Raw genomic sequence first — 12,212 nt, 5'->3', positions numbered from 1 at the left:
ACTTTCGCCACCTGAACAACGTCACCGCCAATGACCGCTGTCCCATCCCACACATACAGGACTTTTCCATACGCCTGGCAGGTACCACTATTTTCTCTAAGGTGGACCTGGTGTGCGGCTATCATCAGGTTCCTGTGCGCGCAGAGGACGTGCCCAAGACCGCAGTGATCACCCCATTTGGGCTTTTTGAGTTCATGCGCATGCCTTTTGGCTTGAAGGGGGCAGCGCAAACCTTTTAGAGTCTGATGGACTCGGTGTTGCGTGACCTTGCTTTCGTGTTCGTTTATCTCGACGACATATTAGTGGCCAGTTCGTCAGCTGAAGAGCACCTGGCGCACCTGAAACAGGTTGTCCGTCGTCTGGACGAACACGGCCTTTTAGTCCACCCGGCCAAGTGTCAGTTTGGACTGCCGGTGATTGACTTCTTGGGTCACCGCATTTCGCCAAAAGGGGCGGTCCCGTTGCCTTCTAAGGTGCAAGCGGTGGCGGAATTCCCCCGCCCAGTCTCTGTTAAGGCATTGCAGGAATTCTTGGGCATGGCGAATTTCTATAACCGTTTCCTCCCTCGCACTGCCCACCTCCTTCAGCGACTTTACGAAGCCCTGCAGCTTAAGAAGGCTAACGACCCTGTCGACTGGACTCCCGAACGGGTCCAAGTCTTTGACGGAGCTAAGTGTGCCCTGGCTAAAGCTGCCCTCCTCGCCCATCCCACACCCACGGCGTCCATGGCTTTAACAACCGATGCGTCTGATATAGCCGTGGGGGCTGTGGTTGAACAGCGTGTGGTGAATGCGTGGCAGCCACTCGCATTTTTTAGCCGCAAACTGCGAGATAGCGAGCGCAAGTACAGCGTTTTTGACCGGGAGTTGCTGGCACTGCACCTTGCGACCCGGCATTTCCGCTTCCTGCTGGAGGGTCGCCCATTCACGGCTTATGTGGATCATAAACCGCTGACTTTCGCCATGTCCAAGGTGACTGAGCCGTGGTCTGCTCGTCAGCAGCGCCACCTAGCGGTAATCTCCGAGTTCACAATGGACATTCAGCATGTGGCCGGGAAGTCCAACCCTGTTGCTGATTGTCTGTTGCGTGTGCTTGTGTGTCCTGTGCACCTCGGTGTGGATTTCTCCGCTATGGCTGCCGACCAGCCCAGCGACCTGGATGTCCTTGCCCTTAGGTCAACGCGTACCGGCCTCAAGCTAGAGGACGCTGTGATGCAGGAAGGCAGTCCTGCCCTCCTCTGCGATGTCTCCACCGGCCGTCCCCGCCCCGTTGTTCCAGTGGCCTGGCGCCGTCGAGTTTTCGATTCGATTCACTCCCTCTCGCACCCTGGAGTTCGGGCGTCGGTGAAGTTGGTTGGTTCCAAGTTCGTCTGGCCTGGCCTCCGCAAGGACGTCAAGGGGTGGGCAGCTGCATGTGTAGCGTGCCAGCGCGCTAAGGTCCACCAGCACACTAAGTCGCCCCTCGAACCGTTTCCGATCCCGGCCAGACGTTTCGACCACGTGCATGTGGACCTGGTGGGCCCTCTACCTTCTTCACAGGGTTTTACGCACCTGCTCACAATGGTGGATCGGACCACCAGGTGGTCAGAGGCTGTCCCTCTGTCCTCCACAACATCCTCGGATGTTGCACACGCTTTTCTTTCCTCCTGGGTCGCCCGTTTCGGCGCTCCATCGGATATCACCTCAGACAGGGGCCCCCAATTCGTGTCAGAGCTCTGGTCGGCACTTGCACGATCCTTGGGTGTGCAGGTACACCGCACTACCGCGTACCACCCTCAGGCTAACAGCTTGTGTGAATGTTTTCACTGGTCGCTCAAGGCAGCGCTGCGCTCTCGGATGGTAACTGGGTGGATCGTTTACCTTGGGTTATGCTTGGGTTGCGTTCGGCTCCTAAGGAGGACCTCAACGCGTCACCCGCTGAGCTGGTGCTCGGTCAGCTGCTCCGCATCCGTGAGGAATTTTTGCCTGGGAGTTCCGCTCCTCGACCCCGTCCGGCCGTTTATCCTTTTTTGTCCGACAGCACTCGGGTTCCAGGCCCCGTTCACCACTGTTTTCCGCCGTTCGTTCGTGCCTACGGAGCTCATGTCGGCTCGTTTTGTTTTTGTACGGCATGATGCTCACCGCTCGCCCCTCCAACCCCCATACGATGGTCCATTTCGGGTTCTCGAGACAAGTCCTAAGGGTTTTGTGCTGGATATGGGTGGGCGTAGGGAGCGTGTCACGCTTGATAGGCTTAAACCGGCGCACAGGGTGGCAGGCGAAGTTGTGTTTCCGGCCCAGGTTCCCTGTCGGGGTCATCCTCCTTCCAGGACACTAGGGGCTATGCCTCTCACCCAGCAGGACTGTGAGCTGGGGGCCTGGTTTATGTTCCCGGGCTTGCGTGTGCAGGGTTGTTCCTGCTGTAGTTTGGTGTTGGAGCTGAGGAATAAACATCAAACTCGCCTTCGTCTCCTGTGTTTTTTCCTCATCCTGCCACAGTGCGTGATTTTACACTGCTGATCCATTTGCTATGTCATCGGTCTACGTTTTAAACAAACAGTAATTTAACCATTTAACTGGGCAACATGTTGTGTATAGCACTTATTGAAACTTGGACTTGTCAAGAAAATAGAAAAAGAACTTCACTTCTGTGGGGTATGACTTTTTGGCCTCTGTTACCTTTCTAGTGACTACGCAGGGCTGTCTTGAAGCTCTTGGGATCAGAGATGCCACATGTGTGGTTCACTACAGCTTTCCCACATCCCCCAGACTGTTTGGCAGGCAGCTACTCTGTATGGAGCAGAACTTCAGAAACCTCACCAACAAAGTAAGATCAGCCACTTCATTTGAAGCCCTCATGGGTATGTATAGTTCATTGGCTAAAACATGGCACTGACAGGGTAGGGGTTCTGTTGCCTGTGTTGGTCATTGGGTCCATGGCAAAGATGCAACCAAGGGGCGTCCAGGTAGCATGGTGATCTATTTCATTACCTACCAGCATGGGGATTGCCGGATTGAATCCCCGTGTTACCTCTGGCTTGGTCGGGTGTCCCTACAGACACAGTTGGCCGTGTCTGTGGGTGAGAAGCCGAATGTGGGTGTGTCCTGGTCGCTGCACTAGCGCCTCCTCTGGTCGGTCAGGGCGCCTGTTCGGGGGTGAGGGGTAACGGGGGGGAATAGCGTGATGCTCCCACGCGCTACATCCCCCTGGTGAAACTCCTCACTGTCAGGTGGAAAAGCCCCTGGCGACTTCACATGTATCGGAGGAGACGGGGTAGTCTGCAGCCCTCCCCGGATGGGCAGAGAGGGTGGAGCAGCGACCGGGGCGGCTCAGAAGAGTAGAGTAATTGGCTGAATACAGTTGGGAGAAAAAGGGGGAAGAAAAAAAAAAAAGATGCAACCAAGGTATAAGTTGGAATGAATAGAACAGTAGGTCACCACACCTCTCTTTCTATGGTGAGGATTTCGTGCCACCCTGAAATGCAAACACGACTTGAGGATGAGGGGAAAAACAATCGCCACAACGTATTGTTCCAGCACGCAGAAACAGTGCCATGTGGAAATGCAATGCACAAGATGCATCGCTTTTCACTGTGTGGCGTGATTAGAAGGTGCCACAGTGAAAAGCAAAATTCATTGATTTGCATCTTGTTCACCTACCATCCAGAAAAAAACAATGAGAAGGCACTACATTCCGCACAATTTAATGATGAAATCTGCCATACCACACCAAAATGCAATGGGCATCCTTTCTTTCCTCCGAATGCTCTATCGGCTTGTTTTCATTTTTGAAAAGTACATGTTGAAATCATGCTACCAGGAAATGTAATCACTGTCCAATTAAAGCGTTCTAGCAAACAGGGCCTGTGGTTGAGAGAAACAGTGTGAGATAGTCGCTCAAGATTTATTTTTTTTTGCCTAAAACAACGAGTGAATGTAGTTAATAACATGGCAAAGCGGAAAACCAGCATAACTAGGGGGGGCTGAGGCCCATGTTTGAGAACCACCTCAGTAGAGTATGGCACGGATTTTTCCAGGGTGAGGGGTTCCATTCTCACTTTGGTTCTAAAGTGACTATGAAGGTTCTGTGGATAAAGGTCCCCAGCATAACATATGCTGCAGTAACACTGAGAAAAGATTTCTTGTGGCATTCTCTCCAAGAATCATGCCAAGAATGGCTTCTCCCAACCTGCCAAGTCACTGCTGCTCATCTCGGAGAGGAACGCACGTCATGTGATTGGAGTCCTGCGCTACCTTAGGAGAGCTGAGGCCCTGTTGCCCCCTGAGTTACTGTCCTTCTGCTCTGGGGTCTTTCAAGCCACGGAGAGGCAGAAGACCAACAGGCCATTCTGCAGCTACCTTAAAAGCTTTGGAGTCTGCGGGTAAGTGTGCTGATGGAGTTAAATCCACCCTGTTCTGGTTGAAAGTATCAAATAAAGACAAACCGGGATCATCTGTAGTCTGACGAGTAACTGTAATGTTTTGAACCTAGTTCAGTAACAGCTTATTTGAATGTCATTGCTTTGGCTTTATAGTTGACCGTTTAGCTTTTCGATTAACATGTTTAAGTTAAATTCTCCAAAAAGCTTAACTTTTACTTCCTTTTTAATACTCGAATACAGTTCTGTAATGAACAGACACGTCAGGTAGAAAGGGGTTTTCGCTGAGTTGTGTTCTCATGAGCCGAGATATCTTCAAACTGATGATGTGAAGCATGGAAACACACACACACACACACACAATGTTAAAAATGCATGTTTTTCTCTCCAGGGCCATTGGTATGTGTCCAGATCGTCACTGTTTTGATTCCCAACTGGATCAGTCTCATCTTCCGAGTTCAGGAATGGTGGCAGTGAGTGTTAGATCCACATATCCTCAGAGGCAACAAAACATTACAACTGCATTTCATACACTAATATGCTGAATTTCCATCGAAATATTTTTATGCAAAATTTGAAGTTTCAAAAAAGGAATACTGACTTGAAATGACAAAATATATTTTAAAAAAAAAACAACTACATATCAATATATGAAATAGTTTTTTGTCCCCACTGAGGTGGAAAATTTGAGATATCAATGAGAGTGCAAGAAGCAAGCCTTCTGCGGGCCCCTAAAATCTGAAGTGTTCTAACTTGCAAGGCTAGGACTCAACTTATTTGGTAAACTTAGTCGACTCAGCTGATATGATTTGTGTAGTAAAATGCCAATGTGCAATGGTGCTAGAAAGTTTGTGAACCCTTTAGAATTTTCTGTATTTCTGCATAAATTCCCCCCCTTTTTTTTCTTTTTTCCCCCCTCCCCTGTTGTACTTGGCCAATTACCCCACTCTTCTGCGTCGTCCCAGTTGCTGCTCCACCCCCTCTGCCAATCCGGGGAAGGCTGCAGACTACCACATGCCTCCTCCGATACATGTGGAGTCACCAGCTGCTTCTTTTCACCTGACAGTGAGGCGTTTCGCCAAGGGGATGTAGCGTGTGGGAGGATCACACTATTCCTCCCAGTTCCCCCTCCCCCCTGAACAGGCGCCCCGACCAAACAGAGGAGGCGTTAGTGCAGCAACCAGGACACATACCCCCATCCGGCTCCCCACCTGCAGACACGGCCAGTTGTGTCTTAGGGAGGCCCAACTAAGCCGGAGGTAACATGGGGATTCGAACTGGTGATCCCTGTGTTGGTAGGCAACGAAATAGACTGCTACGCTACCCGAACGCCCCCTATTAAACAACTTGTTCCAAAAAACAAGTCACAAAAATGTTACCAACATTAAAACCTAATAACTTTAATGTCCTCTAAAATAGGCTAGTTTTTGTGATTGTGTCACTAAGTCCAGGCAGGAAGCAACAGTCCAACCAGTAATATCATAAACTATTTTTCACAATTCAATCTGGATGAAATCACATCCCTCCCTATGTTTTGTCCCACCCCAATATCCTATTTTATTTAGAAATAAATCAAATTACAGAAGCAAAATTTGTTTTGAATAATGTTTCATGTCATCCTCAGATTGGTGGGTTTTTATTTAGAAGTAAAGGAATGTCCATGTTCAGTGGTTAGTTTGGAATCACTGTTGCACTTTTGTAGTCATGGGGCTGAGATGACTTATTTGGTAACAGTGGTGGTATAATTGAAGTCCTCAAGGTTGATCAACAGATAAAACAATGTGTTGATAATTCATGGGTCCATGGACTACATGCACAAAGAGGGTGTCACGGATATGAACATGTTTGGCTTCTAGTCTGATCTTCTCTCTTTTGTCCCAAGGTTCTGCCCCTCTCCATAAAGACGGCCTCTGTCTACTGCGGTCGAATCGTCAGGGAGGCTGATGACTGTTTTGAGAGGCTGGCATCAGAGATGGCCTCCTACTATGCCAAAGAGAGATTGGCAGCCCAGGAGCTGGTGGAGGGAGGTCTATATGGTGTAAAAGAGGCGGGGATGTATCACAGGTCGGTTGCAAAATACTGCTTACATTATGACTCAGTGTTTATTTGAATGTTTTACATTAACTGAATTACTTATCCATGCTCGTGACAGCATTCGATGCAGGTATCTCTTAATTTCAATTCCAAGATTAACCCTGAAAGACTGGGTATTCACATTTTATATATTTATATTTAGGAATGCACCGAATGTTCAAGCACCAAAAATGTTGGTCCAAAAATGGCAAAAAATGACATTAAGCTAAATGATTAGTAATTAAAAATATTTTGACTAAATATCTAATGCTGTTTTTGTTGCTCTCTTGCGTAGGTTATTGACGACATGTTAAAACAGCATCAGCAACCCATGCCGTTTATACCCTACTCCTGTATTTTGATTTTCAGCAGTGAACATGTCAAAAATAAGGAACCATTTCAGTTTCTGGTAACTGTACCAGATTAGCCATTTATAAACACTATTCAGCTGACTTGTCTAGAGCGGGTACAACGCCTGAAAACCAGAACAGCTGCTGGCACCAGACTTGCCCTCCAGTTGGTCCTCATTAAGGGATTTAAAATAAACTAATTTCAACTACAGGGAAGATTAATGTATTGTCATTTTTTTTGTCACTACCTTCCCTAGTCGGGTGTGGGTAATTTTATGTGCCTGCTGCCTGCCTTTTGATGTGGTAACCAGTTCTCAGGCTCTCTGTTTGGAACTGAACCCCGATTCCCTGTTATAACGGTCACCATGGTAGACACAGAAAGTATTGTCGAGGCAGTTATTTAATTCCAGTCTGACATGAACATGACCAAGGTCGTCATTTTGGCGGTTTTGAATTTTCAAAGTTTAATAACTGTGTGGGGGAAAATATGATACGGATGTGCCGCTCTGTGAATGCTCCTAAAATTGCATATATTTGCATTAAATTGAGTTTTACATCAATTGCACAAAAAAAGTTATGATAAGATCTATCTAAAACGACCATGAGCTGTCAAAATGACTGCTCGTAATTTACACATTATTGTGCGCATCATGTCACTATTTACGACATGTGTTGGTCGCATCATTTCCTTCGCAAAGTTCATTGCTCTGTCCTAGAATAAAAACTAGCATTCTCCAGTGCAGAGAAATAGTCTAAATTTGATTTTTGATTATTGCCAACATGTCTAGTTACAGACGCCGTTACAGACACACCATGACTACCACCGAGATGTTGCAGCATTTACAGAAGTTGGACAGCGGCCATTTTAAATTGTTTGAAAAATAGCATTAAAAGTTATTAAAATGTTAATTTTGGTGTCACTTAGTTTCTGAACAGACACACTAACTTATGTAATGCATTAATATCTCAAATGGGTATTTATCTTGACAGAATATAGAGTTTAAAAACCGCAGTGGTCAAAATGACTGCCCACGGTCGTTCTCATAGGTTTTAAGTTCCAGTCATTGTTTGGGACTGTTTTAATATTTATTTTCAGTTCCTTTTTTTTACATTTCACATTTTATAGGCCTTGTTACGTTTGTTAGATTAGCAATATGTGTTTTCCATTATGTTTTTCAGGTAATATTTTTACTTTTTCTATTTTGCTATTCAAGTTCGGTTATTATTTAATTATTATTTAAATAATTTGTTAATTTTTCTGTCAATCGTTTCCTGACAGGCATACTAACATATATAATGTATATCTCAATTGGGTATTTATCTTGACAGAATATAGAGTTTAAAAACCGCTGGTCATTTTGACTGCCCATGGTCGTTTTAGGTAGGAGTGAAATCCTGGTCGTTCTAGTGTTAAATGAGGAGCGAGACAAAAATCTCTTACAGTTTGTCACACTTTAATATGTTCAATAAGCATGACGCACAAGCATTAATTGCTCTTATGGAGCACAGAGGGAAGTTTTGGTGAGCAGGCATATGGAGAACGGAGATGCGGGGTGTCAGATCCATGGAAAAGAGACAGCAAACTGCTTTGTATTTAAAGATTTAAAATTCGTTCGTCACTCGTGCTGATTAATGGGGCTCAGCGGGCGGACATACAGCTCCATTAGAAACATCTCTAACAGGACAGTAGGGTGCCAATTCTAGAGATTATTTTTAGAACATCTTAGTTCTGATAGTAAGTTAGTTAAAAATCGCCTTAATATCGGTGTAGGAAAAACCAATCGTTGATCATCCCTTCAATTGTCAATATATGATCGACCGCCAAGCAGCAGAAGCCTAGCTGTATTTGAGATCGCTCTTCCGCGGCGATCAGAGGTGCGTCCTTTGTTGTCAAGCATTGAAGCGCAGCTCCACGAAACCAACGTCTTTCTCCCGGCAGCTCATCAGCTGAGAATCCTCAAAGCTCTGTCCGTCGTCTAATGATGCTGAAGGATTCAAAGCCGTGATTGTGTTGACGTTTAAGAAATGAAAGGGGGTCCGGTCGACTTCTCTTTCTGTGAAAACCGCATGGCTTGCTGCAAAGTTTTACTGGTAGTCGCAGCTGTTTAGCAGATGAGTAAGACTAGGTTGTCTTCCAATAAAAAACCGGGTCCAGTGGTAATGTGAAAAAAAAAGTGGTCCTTTGTTCTCGTTCTGCCGGAGAGGGTATCTAAATGCATGTAGTGTGTATGGTTCTACTTGAGAAGAGCGAATTTCAGTTCCACTGTGGTTTTAAGGGCGAAATTGCATCACCAGATACACAAGGCTCAGCGTTTTCGGTTTTTATTTTTCAAAGCCATCCAGCATGCGGAATTTCGCCACAAGAGGGCACTGTTACATAACTTCATACGAACAGGAACAACTTTTGGATCCACAGAAACATAAAATCCGGGTGAAAATCAATTTAAACCGATCTGCTGCTTTTAAAAAATCTGGGTATTTTTCGGTGAAAATTGGTAAAAACTGAAAATGCTTAGCCTTGTAGATACAGTACTGTTATAGCCAATCATGTCATAGTGAAAGATAATACAGTACTGTTACAGTGCATCCGGAAAGTATTCACACCCCTTCACTTTCCCCACATTTTATGTTACAGCCTTATTCCAAAATGGATTAAATTCCTTTTTTTTCTCATCAATCTACACACAATACCCCATAATGACATAGTGAAAAAGATTTTGTAGAAATTTTTGCAAATTTATTAAAAATAAAAAACTGAAATATTGCATGTCCGTAAGCATTCACACCCTTTGTTATGACACTCAAAATTGAGCTCATGTTCATCCTGTTTCCACTGATCATCCTTGAGATGTTTCTACATCTTGATTGGAGTCCACCTGTAGTAAATTCAATTTATTGGACATGATTTGGAAAGGCACACACCTGTCTATATAAGGTCCCACTGTTGACAGTGCATATCAGAGCAGAAACCAAGCCATGAAGTCAAAGGAATCGTCTGTGGACCTCCGAGACAGGATTGTATCGAGGCACAGATCTGGGGAAGGGTACAAAAAAACTTCTACAGTTTTGAAGGTCCCGAAGAGCACAGTGGTCTCCATCATTCGTAAATGGAAGAAGTTTTGATCCACCAGGACTCTTCCTAGAGCTGGCCGCCCAGCCAAACTGAGCAATCGGGGGAGAAGGGCCTTGGTCAGGGTGGTGACCAAGAACCCGATGGTCACTCTGACAGAGCTCCAGCGTTCCTCTGTGGAGATGGGAGAACCTTCCAGAAGGACAACCATCTCTGCAGCACTCCACCAATCAGGCCTATATGCTAGAGTGGCCAGACGGATCCTCTGCTCAGTAAAAGGCACATGACAGCCCGCTTGGAGTTTGCCAGAAAGAACCTAAAGGACTCTCAGACCATGAGAAACAAGATTATCTGGTCTGATGAAACCAAGATTGAACTCTTTGGCCTGAATGCCAAACGTCATGTCTGGAGGAAACCAGGCACCTCTCATCACCTTGCTAATACCATCCCTACAGTGAAGCATGGTGGTGGCAGCATCATGCTGTGGGGATGTTTTTCAGCGGCAGGAACTGGGAGACTAGTCAGGATCGAGGGAAAGATGAATGGAGCAAAGTACAGAGAGATCCTTGATGAAAACCTGCTCCAGAGCGCTCAGGACCTCAGACTGGGGCGAAGGTTTACCTTTCAACATGACAACAACCCTAAGCAAACAGCCAAGACAACAAAGGAGTGGCTTCGGGACAAGTCTGTGAATGTCCTTGAGTGGCCCAGCCAGAGCCCAGACTTGAACCCCATTGAACATCTCTGGAAAGACCTGAAAACAGCTGTGCAGCGACGCTCCCCATCTAACCTTAGAGAGCTCGAGAGGATCTGCAGAAAAGAATGGGAGAAATACCCCAAATATAGGTGTGCCAAGCTTGTAGCTTCATACCCAAGAAGACTTGAGGCTGTAATCGCTGCCAAGGGTGCCCTAACCAAGTACTGAGTAGAGGGTGTGAATACTTATGTACATGCAATATTTCAGTTTTTTATTTTTAATAAATTTGCAAAAATTTCTACAGAACCTTTTTCCCTTTGTCATTATGGGGTATTGTATGTAGATTGATGAGAAAAAAAAGGAATTTAATACATTTTGGAATAAGGCTGTAACATAACAAAATGTGGAGAAAGTGAAGGGGTGTGAATACTTTCCGGATGCACTGTATATCCAATAATGTTACAGTGAAAGGTGAAGCGGGTGAGCGGAGATCACCGGTGAGGTTGAGCAAGGAGTTATGGGTATTGTAGTCCATAGGCAGCACTAGTCCCAGCAGTTCTTAAGACTTGCATGGCTTCCATCATATTAATTGGAAGAACATGTTTTTAACACATGATTTACGTCATCATAAAAGTTTTATCTTTTTAAACTTGTTTTAATTAATTAATTCTTACGTTCATTTTTGGGGGAATAGTGTCCTCTTGAAACGACTGACTTTCAAATAATAAAAGGGTTTTTTCATCACTTTGTAGTTCTGAATGTCATTTAAAAGCAAAATTGATTTTAAAAGTCCCATATTTTACCACCAAGTGCACAGTCAGTAAACCATGCAAGCGATTTCCAAATCGAGCTCGTTGTGACATTACATTGGGAAATGACCGGGAAGGAAGGAAGGACTGATCAACTCCAGCCAACCAGTTCAGAGTCACTGCCCTAGAAAAGTAACTTACTGTGTTCCATGTTGTGTCAGAGGTGCGTGACTGACCATTGACCTCTGTGCCATTGATTGCTTGGTTATCTAGGATATTATGCTATTTCTGCTGTTGGTCCAAATTTTCTAATCGGACGTAAATTGCTTTGGATAAGAAAATGGGATTGGTGAATAGGATGTCAGTGTCTTGTCCTTGGCAGGGTAAAGGTGACCTCTGTGCCAGACCAAGGTGAGCAGCTGTTTTCTCACGTCTCCGTGCTTTTTGTGGATGAGGGCAGAAAGCAGAAGATAAAGTCGTACCAGCTCCTCCAGCTGCCAGCCAAGTTTCACACTCTGCCCCCCCAGGCTGTGGAGATTATCCTCTGCAGAGTCAAACCTGTAGACTGTGAGCCCAAATGGAACCCCAAGGTTTTCCCCTTTCATTGCCTTCTCTCTATTTCTTCCTTGCACACATCTCTACCCTCACCCAAATAGACACATACTCAAGCACTCCCAAGTTTCCCCCGCCAGCTGTTATGTAGTTGTTTGGCATCTCAATGTCTTGCTTTCAAGATTTTTTAATTATTTATTTATTTGTATTTATCAAACATTCACAAATTTTAATCATTTATTTCTGTTTTCACCATTGTGTAAATAAACTGCAAAAAGGCAGGGGAAATTCTCCCCAGAGCCATTCTGATCTGGACTAAACTACTTGAATCTGGCTACAGTCTGGACAAAAGGGTTGTTACTCT

General features: G+C 45.4%; 1 protein-coding gene across 1 annotated transcript in view; it reads left to right on the top strand.

Moving 5' to 3' along the window:
- The window catches only part of tdrd12 (tudor domain containing 12), a 95,680-nt gene that overhangs the window by 59,456 nt on the left and 24,012 nt on the right, over positions 1-12,212 (top strand). The window contains exons 20-24 of the mRNA XM_056282346.1: positions 2,666-2,805; positions 4,140-4,360; positions 4,749-4,830; positions 6,240-6,421; positions 11,679-11,886. Of these exons, the coding sequence (XP_056138321.1) occupies positions 2,666-2,805; positions 4,140-4,360; positions 4,749-4,830; positions 6,240-6,421; positions 11,679-11,886 (833 nt within the window). The remainder of the gene's footprint in view (positions 1-2,665; positions 2,806-4,139; positions 4,361-4,748; positions 4,831-6,239; positions 6,422-11,678; positions 11,887-12,212) is intronic.

The sequence above is a fragment of the Lampris incognitus genome, chromosome 6 (assembly GCF_029633865.1).
Source record: "Lampris incognitus isolate fLamInc1 chromosome 6, fLamInc1.hap2, whole genome shotgun sequence".
Taxonomy (NCBI): Eukaryota; Metazoa; Chordata; class Actinopteri; order Lampriformes; family Lampridae; genus Lampris; species Lampris incognitus.
The sequence above is the reverse complement of the archived record's forward strand: the minus strand, read 5'-3'. Positions and strand labels throughout refer to the sequence as shown.